A 21,658-nucleotide genomic window follows, 5' to 3' on the forward strand; every position below is an offset into this window, starting at 1 on the left:
TTGTCAGGAAATTTTGTATGAATAATTAATTTACTAGGCATCATCTTAGCCGAAGATTAGTTCCGATTTTCTTTCATTATAAACATTAAAATTATTCAGATATTCTTCTTTCTGAACCTTCATTTAATCTTTTATAGACAAACATAAGACACCAGAAGACCTATTCCTAGTGCGACGAGCCGAATCCTACAATATTACTCATTCTGAGGAATATTACAATAACATCAATTTTTCTTATGTAGTCAGTGAAAAGCCTCTTTTCCATTGACATACTATATCCCCCTGAAAGAAGGGGTTTATTACACAGTTTGCTTTCGTCATAAAAGTTCTCATTTTGCGTTTCAAAGTAATCTATGCATTTATAAATACATAGATTACACTGCAATGCAAAATGAAAACTTTGATGACAAAAGCAAACAAGCACTATCCGAAAAGCAGCACTTATAGGACAACACTGCCGATAAATAAAGGAGGCAGCGGTCTGACGAACATCATGGAACTTGCTCGTGGGCAGATAAAAAGCCTACGGGAATACTTCAGAGACCGAGCAAGTATATCAGAGGTCTACAAAATACTGTGTGAAGCAGACGAAACAACACCTTTACACTTGCATAAGGAACAATTTTCATTCAACCACCAGACAATACGAGAAAAAATGAAAATCTGCAAAGATGGAGGGGAAAAGCCCCTACATAGATGAAATTTCAACGATGTGAACCAGGACCATGTGGAAAATACAGCATCACACTAGTGGCTCACATCAGATGCAATGTATCCAGAAACTAAAGGTTATCTTTTAGTAATCCAAAATCGAGTGAACTCAACGAGAAATTACTTCAAATATATCATAAAAGATCGAACTATCACTGATAATCGACGCTGATATGGATGTCCAAAAGATTCCAACGTTTCACGGGTGTATGTCGAATGATTCCAATTAACGAATATAAAGAAAGGACGATGCAGTAAGGAAGATGCTTCATTAACAATTGTCGTAAAAAGTGCCATTCTACAAGTAGCAACCGGAAACCATCCTGGAGAATGCACTTAACTAACCGAACTTTGAAAACCTTCTGACCTTGAGTATTTATGTAAAATACGATGTAAGAAATGTCATTTGTGGGATGCCCTATCGGAATCGACAAACCTGGGATTTCGTCAATACTACAGGCTGTGGCAGTAATCTTCTCAGTTGTTCTTGAGCGATGCACACGGTTTCTATTCTCCACATCACTAACTCTGTCTAACGAGCTCAAATTTTTCCATCAGTTCCACTATTGCTGCTAAGAAGGTGCTACACGACGACCTAAAAGTGTTTTAGTTTTGCGAACTGCGACTGTAAAATTTTCACCATTTTGAAGTGAATTTTAAAGATTTTATTGCCTTATTGAAGCCTGTATCATTCCATTTTAGTAATGACGTAGTTTTATTTGTCAAATGTCAAAAGATGACAGCTTTGAAAGTGATAGCTTTCTAGCTAAGGGGCTATTCAAAATGGAACCTCTTATATGGTTTACACTAATTTAACAAATTTCGATTCGATGCTGTTAGTATTTTGCCAATTGAATTAATCTGGCTTCATCGCCCTATAGCCTCAGAGGGCGTAACAAGCATTTCAAAGTATCTGCAAACATTCCACTGAACTCGACAATCTTTTTTCGGGGTGGAATAATCGCGATGCCGTCGAAGCGAACAGAGCGTATACACCGCAATTTGGTTATTTAATATTTAAATAGGAGTTATCGAAGAATATGTATCGCCCTCCTTCCCAGGAATTTACATTGATGGGTCCTGAATCGGCAAAGCAGGAGGAAAGTATTCAATTTCTCCATTCTCTGGCGTATTCACGAAATCGTAAATATGCGCGAATTCCAATATTAGTTGAAGGGAGCCATTGACGTTCCTATAGGGGGGCTCAAGTACGAACGGAAACGTGAATTCTTGTAATTTTCGTTCTTTTCCACTTATTGGTGAATTTACGGACTTCATTCTTTCAGAATAGTAGCTAAAGAAGATTTTCGATTGCAGATAATATTTTCGTCTTCGAATGACATCTGATATAGCATCATTTTGTTCACGAATAATAATCAATCGAATGTTGGTGATAAATTGAAGGATGATAATATCATCAAAACCCCCATAATGATATATTAACTGACAACAATGACATCATAATAACTAATGTCTCATATGTACTTTTACAGTCATGTGTTATTTAAGGGTGCAATACAGACGAACGCCCTAAAGCTCCTTACACCAAATCAGAGCTTTTAAGGAATTTTGTGCAGTACCTGAAATGAAAAGGAACAACCTTTTTGAAACTTAAAGATTGAGTTTTGTTCACATTTATTTTGGCTGAATGAATTTCTCCAACACCAGTCATTGAAAATTTGTACTAATAGTTCATGTAGATATCACTTTCTCTGGACTAGAGTAGACTTGATAGCTTTGATCGCTAAATACAAAAAAAATTGAACCGTTTTCCAAATATTTGAGTTTTAGTAGTCACATGATGTCAGCAGATTCATTCATCGCGAGATTCATCGAGAACGATATTTCAGCAGGCCATGAACAATTCTGGTCTCAATGTTGTCTATGATAAAGGGTGTTTTTTTTAGAGCTACAGAACTTTAAATTGCAATAAAACAACGATGGATTATTCGATTGACATGAATTTTATTTATCCGCAAGATAATCTTGTGGCATTACATTTTAAATATGATTTCTGGCATATAACCGCCACGGCTGGCTCGGATGTAGTCCAATCTGGACGTCGAATTTTCGATGACTTTTTCCAACATTTATGGCAGTATATCGGCAATAACACGGCGAATGTTGTTTTCCAAATGGTCAAGCGTTTGTGGCTTATCCGCATAGACCAATGACTTTTCATAGCCCCACAGGTAGTAGTCTAGCGGTGTTAAATCACAAGATCTTGGAGGCCAATTCACAGGTCCAAAACGTGAAATTAGGCGGTCAACAAACGTGTCTTCCAATAAATCGATTGTGGCACGAGCTGTGTGACATGTTGCACCGTCTTGTTGGAACCACAGCTCCTGGACATCATGGTTGTTCAATTCAGGAATGAAAAAGTTAGTAATCATGGCTCTATACCGATCACCATTGACAGTAACGTTCTGGCCATCATCGTTTTTGAAGAAGTACGGACCAATGATTCCACCAGCCCATAAAGCGCACCAAACAGTCAGTTTTCCTGGATATAAAGGTGTTTCGACATACACTTGAGGATTAGCTTCACTCCAAATGCGGCAGTTTTGTTTGTTGACGTAGCCATTCAACCAGAAGTGCGCTTCATCGCTAAACAAAATTCGCTTATGAAAATCGGGAACAACGGAAATCTCATTTTGGGCCCATTCGACGAATCTACGCCTTATTTGATGATCGTTTGGCTTCAATTCTTGCACGAGTTGGATTTTGTGAGCACGCAAACCTTGGTTTGCGGATCTTGATCCTTTCGCAAAATCTTCCATAAAGTGGATGGACACAGATCCAATTCCTGTGCTCGATGGCGGATAGACTCATTCGGGTCTTCCTCAATGCTACGCTCTACAGCAGCAATAGCTTCTTCTGAACGCACCGTACGGCGTCTCTGGGGATGCGAGTTATCAAAAAGAGTAAACGTGGTGCGAAAACGTTCCATGGTTAATCGAATTAACTGTTCTGATGGACGACTTTGTCGACGATAAAATGGACGTAGTGCGCGATACGTATTCCGCACAGAACCATTATTTTCGAAATGAACTGCACTATTTGCAAGCGTTGTTCAGGCGTGAGTTTATTCATGATGAATTGCCAAACCAAACTGAGAATAAATCACTTGACAACTGTTAAATCGGTCGCCATCTCCAACAGTAATGCTAACTTAAAGTTATATACCTCAAAAAAAACACCCGATAGAACCTTCTTGTGTCGTTGATAAACAATAAGTACATAATAATAAGTCTGCCCCAACAAAGTTAGGATGGAAATAGAAGTTAGAAATTGATTTAAGTTGGAGAAAATTATGCAAAATATACATTTTGGTCCATAAGTTAATTCATCGAATTATACTTATTTTTCAATGTACTATCATTCCTAGAGCTCATTTTTGTCTCACGCTGTACATATATTGATATACAGAAAAAATTTCAAGTCGATAGGGCTAGTTGTCAATGAAATATATATATATATATATATATATATATATATATATATATATATATATATATATATATATATAATTTTGTCTTGATGATATCACAATTTCTATCTATAGTTCACGAATTATTGCTTCAAGAATGATGCTTTCATACAGAATTGTACCCTACAAACGAACGGCACTGTTACATATACCTATCAGATATTAGACTTTCCGTACCGAAGAGGGCTACGACTCACCTCCTTACCTCTCGAAATTCGATCAAATTTTAAATTATGTCTTTAATAATGCATGTTTTGTTAGCAGGGGTTGACAATTGGGGGGTGAGAATGGAACGATGGCAGATAGAGTATCATCCCCAACGCTGTAGGTATAGGAATATTAACAATATCGATAGCAGGAATATCCGAAGAGAATTTCAAGAATGAAGAGGAGACTGGGAGTATGGGTCTTGATTGAAAAATGTCAAAGGCATTCACAATAAATATTGCCCTAGATGTATTCGATGACACTGAAAAAGAAGCCTCAATTTCAAAGAATTTTACTGGCAGCTACAGATACAGGAATTACTTATATTGTAATTTAATTATGGTTTTCTCAGCATTGATTGAAATCAACACAAAATTACATATTTTATCCATAATAGGTATAAATAAAGTTCCCAAATTTTTATATCCGAATCTATTAAGACAATAATTCTCTATTGGAAAAACCTAAAGCCTTGTAACACTCAAGGCAGGTTTGAATTTTTGGCAAAGGTTTCAGAAAATGAGACTGTTCCAATCTTTTTCCTGATAAATTCAAAACTATAAATTCAATAGGATTTTTACATCATTTTCACTATTTTCCCTGGAGAAAGTGCTTCACTACGACCCAAAAGTGCTTTAGTTTTGCGAACTTGACTGCAGAATTTCATCATTTTTGTGAAGAATTTCAACAATTTTAATCCGTTGTTGAAGCGTTTAGATATTGTTCCTCTTTTAGTAATGGCGTAATTTTTAATTGTTCCAACAGATGGCAGTTTCAAAGATGATAGCTGACCAGATAGCGGCAGGCGCGGATCCAGGCCCCACTTTTGGGGGGGAACTTTTAGATACTCAAAATACTGAAAATGTGGACCCCAGACACTTTCGCCATTTTGAGACGTCATTTTTTTTGCTGTTCATAGATATGGATCTTCCCAAAATGTATTGAAGGTGAAATTTTTGCTGATATGTGATTATTTGAGCCTAAGTATGTAAAATTCTAGGAGGGACGGCAAAATTTAAGAGGTGCCTGGGTCATTTGGGGGGGGGGAACGTTCCCCCAGTTCCCCCCCCGTGGATCCGCGCCTGGATAGCGGGCTATTCAAAATGAAACCCTTTATTGGAAAACCCTTTTGTATCAACACAGTCAATCAATTGAATATTCTCTGCTACAAGTTGAATCAGCCGATATATTTCGATATTTCTTGAAATTTCCAATTATGCAGGGGTTCCTAAATTGGGGTGCAAACTGTCAGATTCCTTGGATCATTACAAAAAGAAAACGTCCTGTAATCATGGACACGCAAACGGTTCGTTTTTCAGATACAGGGTATTAAAGTTCTCTTTTTTTCGAATTTTTATCTCAGAGGATCTTCCCTTCACAAGATATTCAACTTAAATTTGGCTTAGATATTTCGATTCGAAATTTTCATCATGTGATATGCTAATTTTGAATGCAAATCTACAGGATGATGTTTGGATACTGGAACAGTGCCCCATCTTTTCTTTGCAATTTTTTTGGTGGACGACTGGTAGTTTGAAAAAATATAGAATCACATTTGGCCCAGTACTACACTTTTTGGTTTCTGGTAGTTTTTTCGAATCTGCTACCGATATCGAGAAAAAAAATTTCAAACAATTCTCCAGTACTCCTTAGGAAAATCCAAACTATTATAGAGTTCCATTTAGTAAGCTGAACTGAATAAATTTATCACGCGTTTTGTCACATATATAGCCAATCTGTAGCAAAAATTAACAGGGCCAGCGCGAATGATTTTGGCGCCTGAACCGAAGAATTTTTCGGCGCACCTGGCTGAAAAAGCATGAATAACAACATGACGTCACCCATAAACACCACCTTACCCCAAACAAAAACAGCACCTGCTCCGATATAATACAGAACTTTTTCTCCGGATGAAGAATCTTACAATCGTGCGTAAAAAATGAAATTCTAGTGATTGAAGAGTGTTTTAATTATAATATTACACCAAGTGTTTTCAAGTTTTCGAATAAAATAAACCCGCAAAACAACAAATACCTAAATATACAAGTCAAAAATATCGAAACACGCATAGTAGGTATATATTGTAAACATAAAAATCCAACTCCTATATAATGTGCTGAAGAGATCTTTATAAGACAAAAGAGAAAAAAAAAATTCTGCTTATTTATTTGAAAGAATGAAGATTGAAGAATATCAAACAAAATAGGTATTGTGTTCCGCTGAAGTAGTTGCTAGTTTCGAATGCAAACCTATAAGAATTTTCCATATGTGCAAACATCGCCTTCGAAATAATTCGAAAGCGAAGAAATTGTTGTTTTTCGTCTTTGTGAAATACGTAATGATTTCATCCCTTTTTCAATTGGGATAATAAGGAATTCGGTTTGTTTTAGTAGGGCTGTCATGTGTTATTTATTATACAGACTACTTCGTGAAGTCGATTTGGCGATTTTTATGGCAGAAAAGGTTAATCAACGCAGCGGAGCGGAACAACCTTATGTTGCTTTTTAGAATCGAGGTGGCAGCAAAATGGCCGAATTGTTGCCACTCAAATAGAGGCACCTAAAACAGTCACTGTTTTATCCCTAACGTCGGCCCTGAAAATTAATAAAAATTCGATAAACTGATATTTTCAATACAAAAAAGTTGGATTTCAAGAAACACCTCGTATCTCGAAAACAAAGCGTTTACGGGCCCATGTTTAGGTATTTATCAAGCCAATTAGCTTGACATTTTAACCAACTACTTGACTTAAAAATCAAGATCGTTAATAATTACATACTTGAGTTTGACATGAATTGATTTTAGATATTTATTGCTTGACTTGATATCAAGCTACTTGATATTACTTGAGCTTGATATGCACGCATCGCTCGGCATATATTTCTGCAATTTCGTGCGCCGATAGGGATAGACTGAAGCATTAGCCACTGTGACTTCGTTAGTTGTTTTCTCACATTTCTATTAAATATATTGGTAGATTCTGGTAGTTTCAGAAATATCTTTCCAAACTTGGCAAAAATGGCCAGGGATTCTTTATCAACGCCAGCATCTTCAGCTCCTGTTGAAAGACAATTTTTCAGAGCTGCTCTTACAGTCCAAAAACCTGCAATCCTGGATGAAAAGATATGAAATCCAACAAAACCACCTGGAGGTTTCTCAATATTAGGAAACTTTGTTTTATTATTATTTTTTATTTTGTTATGATTTATAGTGATTCAATTCATGTTTCTATTTCAAAAAATTGATAATTTCTGTTCTTTTATACAATGAGTTTGATAAATAAAAGTGTTTTTTGCAAGGTTACTTCTCATTTCATCATTTTTTATTGATGTGACACTATACAATAAAACTGCTACAAATCAAGTAGCTTGATATGATTCAAGTACTTGATAAATAAATACTTGACATGACTTGATATCGAAAAACTACTGCTTGATTTGAGCTTGACTTGATTTCAAGTGTATGTGGCACTATAGAATAAAACTGCTACAAATCAAGTAGCTTGATATGATTCAAGTACTTGACTTGAGCTTGACTTGAAGTCAAGTCAAGCTCAAGCTTAAAAATCAAGCCAAGCCGTGAATCCCTACCCATGGTAATACGATTTTGTTTCTTGAAATTATCCAAAGAATCCCCCACTTTCCTTCGCACCTCCAATTTAGGAATACCCTGTTTATTTCCAACATTCAGTTTCTGAAATCCCAATCATTGGAAACAGAGTGAGAAAAGACATGCGGCACCTCGAAATTTTAAGCCTCGAATTAGAGCCGAACTAGCACTAATGAACAATTGTGATTGCTGATTCTTGAACAAATAAAAGGGGTGAACCCCTTCTCCGACCCACCTCGGTACATACGAACACCCCCCCCTCCAAAGACACACAGCACGTACACGCTGAAGGGAGGATTTCTTTCCGTGTTAGCAGCAGTCGATGGCGGCCCGCATCTCCTTTGAAGCTGCCGAAAGGGTTGAAAGACCCGTCGTATTTCAAGAATTTGAATGCACAAAAGGTTGCGGCCTCTTTTGGTTCAGCTGAACGACGTGTTCTTTTATCAGAGGAATTCGGACATTTTTGACGTTGCGCGTTTCTTGAACGAAGGTATGAGGAAGAGCGGTAATTATGTGGGTAATCCGTGGGTTTTTGATGTGTGGGGATGCTTGAGCCCGGAGGGTGGATTATTTACATTTTTGAGCGTCGTTGGGTTTTTGTGGTTTGAAACAAAATGTGGTAGGATGAAAATGTCGAATATGAATATCTAAAAATCGACAACTTTGTCTCCATTCCTTCACAATAATACATTGCGCAAAAAAATTAACGCACATTCTGAAAATCTCAATTTTAATGAAAGTTAACTTTACATTGACTTTATAACTTATTTTTTATGTTCTCTCGGGAAGGTTTTGAACGAAACAAGACACATTTGTAGGATTTCACATATGCCTACTTATGCGTTTCGTCCCTGGCACACACACCGGACTCATCAGTGTGCCGGGACTCGAACCCGGCACCTTGTCGCATCTCGGTGAGTGAGTCTACAGTCTTAACCACTAGGCTACCGACTGCGGTGTTTATTGTTGCTATGTGGAGCTTTATGAGAAGCCGCCACACATTAAATGGAAGAAAAATTCAGGATTTCACCGAATCTTATGTGAAAAAAGAGAAATAAACAATTTTCAAAATACTGGAAAGCTGATAAGTGATTTAATACTTGGTATTTCCACCCTTTGCGTTAATTACAGCTCGGCAACGACGGTTCATACTCAAAATGAGTGATCTTAAAATGTTCAGATCTAATCCTTCTGGATTCTTATGTCATTGAGAGTAGCTGGATGATTTTCTGAACTTCTCAGCCTTCTATTGAGGTTGTCCCAAACCTGCTCAATCGGATTGATATCTGGACTTCTTGCTGGCCATTCCATTCGAGAGACTTCAACCTCTTCAAGGTACTCCTGAACGAGGCGCGCACGGTGGGATCTGGCATTATCGTCCATAAAAATGAAATTTTCACCAATGTATGGGGCAAATGGCACTACATGCTCTTCAAGAATGTTCCTTATATACCTATCAGCATTCATAGCTCCATTATCAACGACCACTAGGTCTGTGCGAGCCGTCAAAGATATTCTACCCCATACCGTAATCGATCCTCCCCCGAAACCAGTAGTATTCAGGAAATTGCACTGAGCATATCTTTCATGTGGACGTCTGTATACAAGGGAACGTCGATCACAATGGTAGAGGCAGAATCTAGACTCATCTGTGAAGAGAACTCTTTCCCAATCAGCCTCTTCCCAATGGATATGCTCTCTCGCAAAATCCAAACGTGCCCTTCGATGAACTGGGGTAAGAGCTGGGCCTCTTGCCGCGACACGAGGCCTTAAATCATATTCTCTGAGACGATTTTTTATTGTCTGATTGCTAATTTGCACCCCATGAGTTTGCTCAAGCTGATTTTGAAGGAGGCGGGCGGTTGCAAACCGTTGTCTCAACGAAGAAACTCTCAAGTAACGTTCTTGAATGGCAGTTGTTACCCGTGGTCTACCCTGTCCTGGTCTTCGGACATTCATACCTGTCTCCCTGAATCGCTGCAACATTCTGGACACACTTGTATGGGAAACTCCAAACCTTTCTTCTCCAAACCTACTCAGTCTTTGAGCACTTGTGAGGCAATTGCCATAGACGACATCAGCGTAGATGAAGGTTGACAGAACAAGAGAATCGCATAATAGTTCCTTCAGTTTTTAATTTATACCGAGCATGTTGAATACAACCCGAAACATGTTTATCGAACCTTAAATTGCAATCTACCTAGATTTCGTTTGGTGTCTTCTATTTTCAGCAAATTATCCCCTCTTTTTATTTTTATCATTTACTTGATGTCTTGAATATGTCTCCTTGGATCGAATTACATAACACAATAGGTTTAGAAACCAATTGTGATCCAATGAGTACCTACTTGCTCAATTCAGCGAGCTCCCTATTAAATGTCTCACATGTGTCATGAGTTTTTATCCTGTAATACATGTGTATCGTCAGGGTATTGATAAACCTTTGATTTTTTAAAGCAGCGGTTTTGCCCTGTGGTATAACTGGTATATAAAGCGAGTCCTAAGATTGAGCCCTACATTACGCCGGATGTACTTATCATATCTTGCGATAGGGTGTTCGATTATTACTGTTTGTGATGTTCCCCCAAAGTAGCTTCTGAAGTATTGGACTGCCCCTTCATCCACTCCAATATAGTGGAGCATTGCTAACAATATCGAACGAGCCAAAGTTCAAAAGCTCGAGTGTAGTCCAACAACACTAGCATACAACACCAGATATGATATCGTTTATCTCATTTATTATAATATTTGCTTCTTTCTCGCAGATTAGCGTCCCATTCAACTTATTACTGTGGTATAACTGGATCAAAAATAGCATCAAACCTAAAACTATTTTTCGAAAATCTTCATACATTTTCATCCCGTCGCTGTTCAACCCAGTGTGAATTCATAGGAATTTTCTATGGTGTACTTCCTACCTACTGTATGAAAAAACTTGTTCAAGTCAAAAAACTTCGGATTTATTTTTTCTCTACAAGTTCCACAATATTTTGGGATATGACCTATTCTCGTCGAAATCTATATTTTACAGATTTTTTCGGTCAAAAATTACACAACCTAGCAAGATATATTCATTTAACAATAATAAGCTCCATTTCATTCATATCAGATACTTCATCCAAAGCCTAACTTTGTCTGAATACATTCCGCGTCTAGCAAATGCATTCGAATGATATATCATATCCACACACCCCGATAATTCATTTAATTGTACAAGAACAGTCTATCTCCCAACAATAGCCCACTAGACAAAAGACATACACAACATAGACGGTCCATTTATCGTCTTAGATAACGACCATACCCGACATATGTTCCAAAATTATTAAACTTTCCATTATCTCCATCGTTTTATGCCCCATCATTATTCGGATCGAAAGCGGCATCCAGAAACAAAAACGATAATCTATTCGAACTTCTGTTTCTATATGATTTAGTTTCTTCTATTTCCCGATGTTGGCATTAGTAGTTCATGTGATGAATCGTGAGCCTCTCTGCCGCTAGAGCGCGCCACCAACCGGTGACCGGCTATCGATTGTTTTCTCGCTAGACAGCTGTTCGCTGTCCTATTCTGTTTGTAGGTTAAGGTTCGAGATTTGTTTATATTTTACAACAAAAATGAATTCGACTGATTTTTTGAATCTCAGCGAGCACCAAATTGTCGAACTAGTGAAAAGTGGACTTCCCAGAAACATTTCAAAGACTCTTAATGTGTTGACGGTGAAAGAAGACGTTTTATTTACTTGGGATTTTCAAAGTCACTGTGTTTTAACTTTGAATATCAAAGCTGCTAGAGACAATGAAGGAGTAATTTGTCAGGTGAGTTTAGTAACTGTAAAATAGTTCACTATCAAGGAAACACCAAAAGAAATCATCGCATATTTATTTCATTAATTGTTGTTTTCATTTGTCGTACATAACCTAAATTTCCCTTGTTTTTAATTTCTTATACGATCCCGCCAAAACAACATGAGTACATAACATGAGATTGGGAAGCTGAAGCTCATAGTATTAATGAAAAATGTTCAAATTACATGGTTTCATATTTCATGGCATTGAAACTACATCACTACAAATACTTCATTTATTACCAAATCAATAATAAAGATGAAATGCTGTAACAGTAATGTTTAAAATAACTACATGGGCCTTCCTATTTAAAACTAATTTTCTCTTATAAATACTAATTGAGTGAATTATGATATAGTTATTCTGACTCAGTTAACAGAATAAAAATATGTCTGGGGATTTTATTAAATAAATATGTATCTTCATTTGAATAATGTTTTTCAGGTTATATACAGTTTACATTAGTATTTTACCATAAACCATGACTATTCGTTATGTTTTCCTGTTGAAGAAGATAATATTTTACTTGATAGATAAATGCCAAACGATTGAAAGTGAACTTATCGTATAACCATTGTATACTTAAGGATTCTTTATACAATGGTGTAACTTAGGTATTTGATTCATCTTTAGTTAATCATGTAATTACAAATTCTTTTTCCATAATTAATAAGATAACAGAATAACATTTTAGTCATCTTAGTTCTCTTTATCGACAGAAAACTGAAATGCTTCTATGATGAATTAAGAATTCATCTGAAACAGAAGGTTTTGCAACTGATGAAATAGTTGTACTGGGTATATGTATTACACAGTTTCCATAGAGGAATACATTGAATTTCTAGTACATTTTAAGCTGTTTTATTACTAAACTTGGTGTGCTGCTTATTTATTGGTGATGAGGTCTAAAAAAAAGAATTCCTATTTCAAATATTGAACGAAGCACAACTCTTCTTCAATTACCAGATTTGATATTTGTGTATGTATAACAATGTGCATAATATTGCTCAACGATGATTTTTTCTTGTCTACGATAAATTAGTAATGGCCGATTTCAATTTTATTGCTGTGGTTGGAATCGTTCAGTTGAAACTTCATTTGGTCTCATTGTTCTATGAAAACCATAACTAAATCAGATTTAGTAAGTAAAAGAAGCATTCACTGTTTGTTGGATCAAATTTAATACTAAAATTCATAGGACAGGAATCAGAAAAACATTCTATTAGTTTGGCTGGCTATCTCACACCATCACAATTTAATCTATACACAGTTTGCCATGTTATAATCATATTTTTTGATATTCATTTGAGTAATATCTGGCAAGTAGTGTTATCTTTGCTAAAACTTATTGACAGAATGTTCAAAGTTCCATGTATCCTATTCCGAGTCAATGTATGAAGAGAGTCTTTCTTTATACAACACTTGAGGTTGAAAATAATTTCTGATATTGGATTGCCTTGGTCTTTACTTCAACTGTGTTGCGAAACAATTACTATTTATCTAATGGAATGAAATGGTGGTCAAATAACTGTCATTTAATTTTGGAACTAATTTTTGTTGCTTCTTCTGCGTTCTACTATCCCATTGATATGATAGCCAAAAAAGTTTGTGAAGATGTTGACTGACAACCCTCTAAGGTTCCTGGTGAAAGTAATTCCTACATTACCAGTATTATGAACAGTTGAAAATTTTACTTGAACACATCTAAAACTGCGCTTTCGCCATATTGTCGCGTTTAACTTTTGTTTTGATATTAAAATATCAAGCATTTTGGAATGTTCAAAGAACTTGAAATACTCTAAGATTGTTACAGTCATAGTTCACGTTCGGAATGTGCAGAATCCAAAAATCGAATAAAAAAAATAAGAAAAGCATCAAATTTCCGATACGTCGGATCTGTTGTCATTCAATTATTATTTTTCTGTTATTCTGCTCGAATTTTTATGCTACGAAACATGAAATGGTTATGCTCTGTTTACGTGCTATATTTCAACATGATTGAATCTGTTATAACTGAGATTATGAGTATATTTTTTTTGATATTCATCCTGGACTCTCTCTGGATTAAGTGACGTTATTAACCTGGAGCAAATATTTTGTTTGGAAATTTTCATTCGTACTTTTGAAAGCAGGAAAACAAAATTTCGAACAGCTGAAAACCCTTTTCTAATGTCTATTAGAACGTTATCGTGTTTACTGGCAGATGATATTGGTAGTGATGCTGAAAATATGAGTGTAATATTCAAAGGGGATATTGAAAAACTAATAACTTAGAACTTAAGTGAGCTAGAGTCTTGCAGTGAAAATATTTTTATGGAGTAGGCTTTACGAATTGAAATTTTTTTTAAATTTCAATCCTTTTTTTTTGCCGTATGAATGTGGTATCATAACTGCTTTTTGTACAAAATTTCATGCGAATATAGCTTTTTTGATGAACTTTGTATAGCGGACGGAACGGTCTTTTATTCGATTTTTGAATTATACAGGGTGTTTCCAAATTAGACGTGAACTTTGGAGGACGTGTTAGTATGAGTCATTTGCTGTCGTTTGAGCCATATATGGTGATGACCAAAAATCAACAGTTTACGAGATATTTGAGTTCTTTTTTGAAAGATTTCTCAACTTACTTAATTTTTCGTCAATTATTTCTATGTTGACCAAATTTGATCATAATTTTGAATTATTCTCGTGGCCAGCGAGAAGTTCGGATCTAACACTGTTCGAATAGACGAAGCATCGAGAAGATTGAAATTAAATTTCAGTTGAAAAGTAACAACTGGAGAAATAAGAAAGATGGCACGTGCTTGTATAAGGAATGATGGAGGTCATTTCAAACATAATTTATGAATACAATTTTCATTGAAATTTTGAGTTCAATTGCAATAAAAAATATTTAATTCATTACTTTCCTTTATTCGCTTCTGTACCCTTTCAAATCCAAATCAAATACAGCATAGATTTCCCTTTTTCATACATATTATACCCTTTTCTGATGAAAATGATCCATAATTCAAATCCTCGTTCAAATCAAACTTGGTCAACGTAGAAAAAATTTACAGAAAATGAAGTAAGGTGATAAATTTTCAAAAAAAGACAAGAACTCAAATATCTTGGAAATTCTGGGTTATCAATAAATATGTTTCAATTGACAGCAAATGAGCGATAGTAACACCTCCTTCAGGATCACGTCTAATTTGGATACACCTCTGTTAAAATTTCAGGAAAGCTTATTTTTTTTCAATGAACGAAGGTTAATCATTGAAAATAATGAACCAAACTGCCCAATCTTAGTAGTCGGTTGAAATTCAGTGTATATGTAAAAATGTCGCTAGAACGTTTGTGCTAAATTTCGATCTTTTCGTCACAGCTCGTCATCTAGATAAAATTACTGACAACAATGACATCGCGTAATATAAAGGGTCTTCCAAAGAGAAGTTTCATTTTTAATAGAACGCTCTCTGAGCAGCTATCAGCAACTCATTGAAATTGTCGAAATTCATTACAAAAATTTAATATTTCAACTTTAGAGGCATGCGGTCCAATGAGGAGTATCGATTCCAGAAAAAAAATCATGAAAAGCTCTGACTTAGCGTCCAGGAGAAGTTTCGAGTTTGAAATTATGATCGAATAATAGTTATTTATGCAATAAGTGCAAAAAGTTAATGTTTATTGCACTCGACGTGAAATTGTCCGACGAGGCCGTTAGGCTCTGACTAAGCGTCCAGTAGAAGTTTCGAGTTTGAAATTATGATCGAATAATAGTTATTTATGCAATAAGTACAAAAAATTAATGTTTATTGCACTCGACGTGTTGTCCAACTCGGCCTAACGGCCTCGTCGGACAATTTCCCGTCGAGTGCAATAAACAATTTTTGCACGAGTTGCATATAACATTTTTCCTAAGCAAAAAACGATTTATTGAGGTGCGGCACTAGGTGTAGGAAAATGAAAAGCGCAACTTCAATACTTTATTATTAATATCGATTTTCATTGAAACAGGAACTAATACGTTACGAACATTTTAACTCAAACTTTATTTTTACCCTCAATGTTGAAAGTGAATGAACAATTGGTGCAATTTTCAATATGAATATTTCGTAGTGAAGTACTTTTTAAATCCACTTTTTGATTTGTTACTGCTGTAAACGTACTAGTACTTGGTAACTTTACATCGTTATTTCCTTCAGGCTGAAATATTTGTTTTGCAACACTGAGTTTGTTTGCATGTGATTCCTCTAAGTATCCCTCCGCTACTGTCGACGATTTCCATCAGCACGTTTGAAGTAGAAGGACAGATGAATGCAATAAAAGTTTTATTGCACTAGTGCAATAAAGAACTTCTTTTTCCACTAAATATAGTTCAATCAAGTTTTGCTTTTTGCATGAATGTAGAAAAAGGGTTTTAAAATAAGATGTTTCATTTTGATTAGCCCTCTATCTGAACAGCTGTCATCTTATGACAGTTGACAACTAAAACCGTCATTACGTTATTACGAAAAATGGAGCGATTCACGTTTCTACATCGCATTATTGAAATTTACTACTAAAATTGTGAAGCACCTTCTCGGCAGGCAATACTGAAACTGGTGGAAACGTATGTCAAAAGTTCTGTGTACCCATAACCTCAAAAATGTCAAACTTTACGATAGAACTGTCAGTTGACAGATTGCAACACTAGGGCTGTCCAATCTCGAAATATAAAAAGCAACCCTCGTAATGAATACAAATACCCGTTTCTCAATCAGGAAACACAACGTCGTCGCTCTAAATCGCACGAAATTTTTTCGACGCAATTTTTCGTCGATATTTCTCACTTTTTGCCGCGACACACTGTCGACCTTCACTGAGGAAATATCACGGCACGCAGGGGACGTGAGACCCGCCGAATTTTCGCCGCAAGAAAAATACCCATCGGCAATATTAGTATTTTTCTTCATTCGTAGCGCTCGTACGGGACAGGCGGGAGAAAATACAAAAAAGCGGCAATCTTAGGAAAGCCACTATCAGGTCCGAGACATGGAAAAATCGGTCCGGAATTGTACGCTGGGAAAAGTCTATTTATTTCCATCTTCGAGTTCGCATTCCGGTAATTTTATTGATGCCGTTCCATATGTCAAGGAGGAAACTCGTCGGCCGGGTGACATTCTGAAGAATTTCTTTTATATAACACGATTACGGCCGGTCGGAAGTGTTGGTCGATTTTTCAGCTTGCGATGGCGATGACGAGGGCGTCGAGCAAGATGTAGAAAGGATCTTTGGTCTGTTAGTTCCGATTATAACGAAGTTTCCTCTTTAGGGAAACTCCGCGTTTCTAAATTTGGAAGAACAAATCAAAATTGGTATTTTACGCTGAAAAACATTGGGAGGCGGTATCATAACTTTTTTTTCTCTAATTCTGCGGCTAATCCGTTTCTAATTCTGCCACATCTTGTAAAGGGTGTTTTTATTTCGAGGTATATAACTTTAAGTTGGCATTACTGTTCAAGATGGCGACCGATTTAACAGCTGTCAAGAGATTTATTCTCAGTTTGGTTTGGCAATTCATCATGAATAGACTCACGCCTGAACAACGCTTGCAAATAGTGCAATTTCTTTTCGAAAATAATGGTTCTGTGCGGAATACATATCGCGCACTACGTCCATTTTATTTTATTTAGCGATGAAGCGCACTTCTGGTTGAATGGCTACGTCAACAAACAAAACTGCCGCATTTGGAGTGAAGCTAATCGTCAAGTGTATGTCGAAACACCGTTACATCCAGAGAAACTGACTGTTTCGTGCGCTTTATGGGCTGGTGGAATCATTGGTCCGTACTTCTTCAAAAACGATGATGGCCAGAACGTTACAGTCAATGGTGATCGGTATAGAGCCATGATTACTAACTTTTTCATTCCTGAATTGAACATGTCACACAGCTCTTGCCACAATCGATTTATTGAAAGACACGTTTGGTGACTGCCTAATTTCACGTTTTGGACCTGTGAATTGGCCTCCAAGATCTTGTGATTTAACACCGCTAGACTACTTTCTCTGGGGCTATGTAAAGTCATTGGTCTATGCGGATAAGCCACAAACCCTTGACCATTTGGAAGACAGCATTCGCCGTGTTATTGCCGATATACGGCCACAAATGTTGAAAAAGTAATCGAAAATTGGACGTCCAGATTGGACTACATCCGAGCCAGCCGTGGCGGTCATATGCCAGAAATCATATTTAAAATGTAATGCCACAAGATTATCTTGCGGATAAATAAAATTCATGTCAATCGAATAATCCATCGTTGTTTTATTGCAATTTAAAGTTCTACAGCTCTAAAAAAAACACCCTTTAGATCAAAATCGTGCGAGAATATCGCAGATTCGCACAAAATTCATGGTTATATTTTATTTTTCTACTATCGTGCGTTTTCAAACCTTTGCGACCGTCAGTCTTGCAATGCTCGGCTAAAACGCATTAATCGCGTTCGATAACGATCGCCTGTGGTTGTTTCACTCGGTTTTAACATTTCATAATACACTACGCCGAGCTGGTCACACCAAATACTGAGCATGACCTTTAAACCCTGAATATTCGGTTGGGCCGTCGACGTGGAAGCATGGCCGGGATATCCCCATCATTTTTTGTGCTTGAACCCATTTTACGTCTCCAGTTACAATGCGATGCAGAAATCCCTTCCGTCTTTGCCTTACAAGCAGCTGTTCACAAGCAAACAAAAGCTGCTCAACATCACTCGGCTTCAACTCGTACGGCACCCAATTTCCTTGTTTCTGAATCATTCCCATGAATTTCAGGCTTTTTGAAATGGCTTGTTGCGCCACTCCCAATGATCCTGCCAATTTTTGTTGCGTTTGATTCGACTTCAAAATCACCGTTCTTGAAGCGTTGTAACCACTTTTGGCATGTTTGTTTTGCTAATAGCGGCCTCACTATAGGTATTTGATAGAATTTTATGAGCCTCGGTCGTAGATGTCTTCATATTAATGTCGAAAATTATAACCTCCCACAAATTAATTTGGCTCGTCAGCTGACATTTTCAATCGAGAATAACTTGATGATGTAGACACAAATCGACTAATATTTCGATGTCGTTATGTTTACAAATAAGTAAGCTTATTGTGTGACATCTACGAACTATTCATTTCGACTGCCACTTACCGCCATCTATTGCCAAACGGTGGAAACAAAATTGTATACCTAATACCTATATCAGAATGTGTTTCGTTTTGAAATCTAATATAAATCGTTTTTTTTTATGAAAAATCAAAACCAGAATTCACTGCTATCGAAAGAAATAATTCTTAGGGACTTTATTCCCAAAATTAAATGAATTTTAACCTACTTAGTTCAAACTACTCGTTGCGATAGAACTATCGCAAGTACTAGAACCAAGAAACTATGTACTTGATAGTTAGTATGATAGTGCGAGAATGCTATCTCGATAGTACTATCGTGATAGTTACTACCACCGTGAAAATGAGCGTTTATACATAATACTTTGAAAAATAATAAATAGTTGCTCCCCAAGATCTTTCATGTGAAAAACTGTAAAGACGAACGAATCATCGTGGATTTCTTTCAACTCTTTTGAATTTATCCCATTGAAACTACCCGTTTCCTCCACTTCCCTCTCTCCTGTGTGGCAAACAGCCCCCGACCGCAGGTATCAGAAGGAAATTTCCACAAGAATATAATTCGAACACGTGAAAAGGCCGCCACTTCTACTACGCCTCCTCTAATTTTCCGGAATTGAATGAAAAACCAGCAGAGAAAGTCGAGCACATTCGAACCTGAAAATTCAAAGAAACCTTGTTCCTTTGAACCTCTCGACCACATTCGAGAAGCCCATAATTAAAAGAGAAAGAAAAAGAGCCACCATTGAGCATTGAGTTTCGCAAAAAAGAACAGCCGTATGTCATTAAGCTCTCCACTCTGTGTGTATACACGTCGACTTCTATGATTCGAATAGTGTAATTATAATCTACTAATGATTTAATTGACAGCTTTTCTCTATGATGCGGGCCCTTGGGACGTCGTAAATACCAACCTAAAAGAGTGAAATACTGGAGAACCCGGCCTACTCGAATTCGTTCGAGGCGATGCTCTTTTATTCGCGGCCGGATGGAAGGACTATTAACAATTGAAAGCGGGGCGTGCGTAATGAACAATTTGGTACATAATTAAAAGATGAAGAGGTGGAGGGCTTGGACACCAGTCCTTTTAATCGTCTATATTCGAATGGGTCATTGTCTAATTGTCGGTTGAATGCTGGTATACTGTACGGGTCCTTGTGGTTGATTGCGTTGCAGAAAAAACGCCAGTTATCGAGTAGGATGATGCCTGAAAAGAATTCTTGATGTCATTAGGGTGTTTCAATTCATCATATGAAATTAGAGATTAAGAAGGGGGAAAATTATAAAGGCTAAATACAAATTAGACGTTAACCTTAAAGGAGGTGTTAGTAGAACTCATTTGCTGTCGATTGAGCCATATTTATTGATAATCGAAAATAAACTGTTTCCGAGATATTTAGAGAGGTGTTGAAAAAATGTCTCACCTTACTTAAATTTTCGTCAATTTTTTCTATGTTGAGCAAGTTTGATTCAAATTTGGAATCATTTTAATCAGAAAAGTATATGTTACGTATGAAAAAAGCAAAACTATGCTGTATTAGATGTTGAAGTTAGATTTCAAAGTTGCTATATGAAGAGAAGAATAGTGGATTTCTCATAAAAATTTGCCTGCAACTTTCGAATTCCACAATTTATGTATGACAAAATTATTTTAAAAACTAAAACTTGCCGAATTTCTTCTTCATTTCTTAAAAAAGTTTTCTTCAGCTTGTATGCACTGGTTTCATTTCAGCAGATTTTGATTTGAACGGGGAAGGAAGCAAAGAAAGGAGAGTATTGAATTAAATATTTTTTTCTCTCAATCTTTTCGCTGCGTCGTTTATTCTAACGGTGTTAGATCCGGACTTCTCGCTGGTCACGGAAATATATCTAAATTATAATCAAATTTGATCGACGTAGAAAAAATTCACGAAAAATGAAGTAGGGTGAGAAATCTTCCGAAAATCACAAGAACTCAGATATCTCGTGAACTGTTCATTTTTGGTTTTCATTAAATATGACTCAAACGACATCAAATGAGGTATATAAGTATTTATATGAACTTTTAAATATTAAATAAAATAAAATTGTCCTTTTTTGGTGGTAGTGCGCTGTTTCATCTTAAAACTACTTATGGAATCACCAGTATAGCTCTTTGTTGGACCCTGCCTTGAACACCTCATATAGAAGCGAAAGGTCAGGCTTAAATCTCGAGCGTCGTCTTTCTACATAATATTGCATAAAACTAGGACCGCGCAAAAGGTACCACAAAAAATTGGACAGTTCTACACATCCTAAATGATTTCGCTTTATTCTGAAATCAAATAAATTGGAAGAGAAAGGCAGAGAAAACTATCGAACAACGTGATTGGTGAAAGGAAAATATTCGGTATACACTTAGTTTTTTCTGAATTTTTCCTCGTTTTTATATCTATTAATTTGGACCTAAGTATGATTTTTTTGTCCTGAAGAACGTTCCAATCATAAACCGAAATATAGAAATGATCAACAATCAGTTGTTATTTTTGAACAATTTATCGACAATTTACGGCTCATACATTTGTGATATACTAGATATGAAAACAGATTAAAAGCGCCAAATTTCGAGCATTCACAAAATGTGCTAACGTAACAATCACATTCACACCCTTGAAATATCGAAATGTGATTTCAGGCACAGAA

General features: G+C 36.4%; 1 protein-coding gene across 1 annotated transcript in view; it reads left to right on the forward strand.

Annotated features, from left to right (window-relative positions):
- Positions 1-11,531: 11,531 nt before the first annotated feature.
- The window catches only part of LOC123675533 (nuclear pore complex protein Nup88), a 164,500-nt gene continuing 154,373 nt past the window's right edge, over positions 11,532-21,658 (forward strand). Inside the window, exon 1 of the mRNA XM_045610899.1 lies at positions 11,532-11,836. Coding sequence (XP_045466855.1) covers positions 11,636-11,836 — 201 coding nt within the window. The 5' untranslated portion in view covers positions 11,532-11,635. The remainder of the gene's footprint in view (positions 11,837-21,658) is intronic.

The sequence above is a fragment of the Harmonia axyridis genome, chromosome 3, assembly GCF_914767665.1.
Source record: "Harmonia axyridis chromosome 3, icHarAxyr1.1, whole genome shotgun sequence".
Lineage (NCBI taxonomy): Eukaryota > Metazoa > Arthropoda > Insecta > Coleoptera > Coccinellidae > Harmonia > Harmonia axyridis.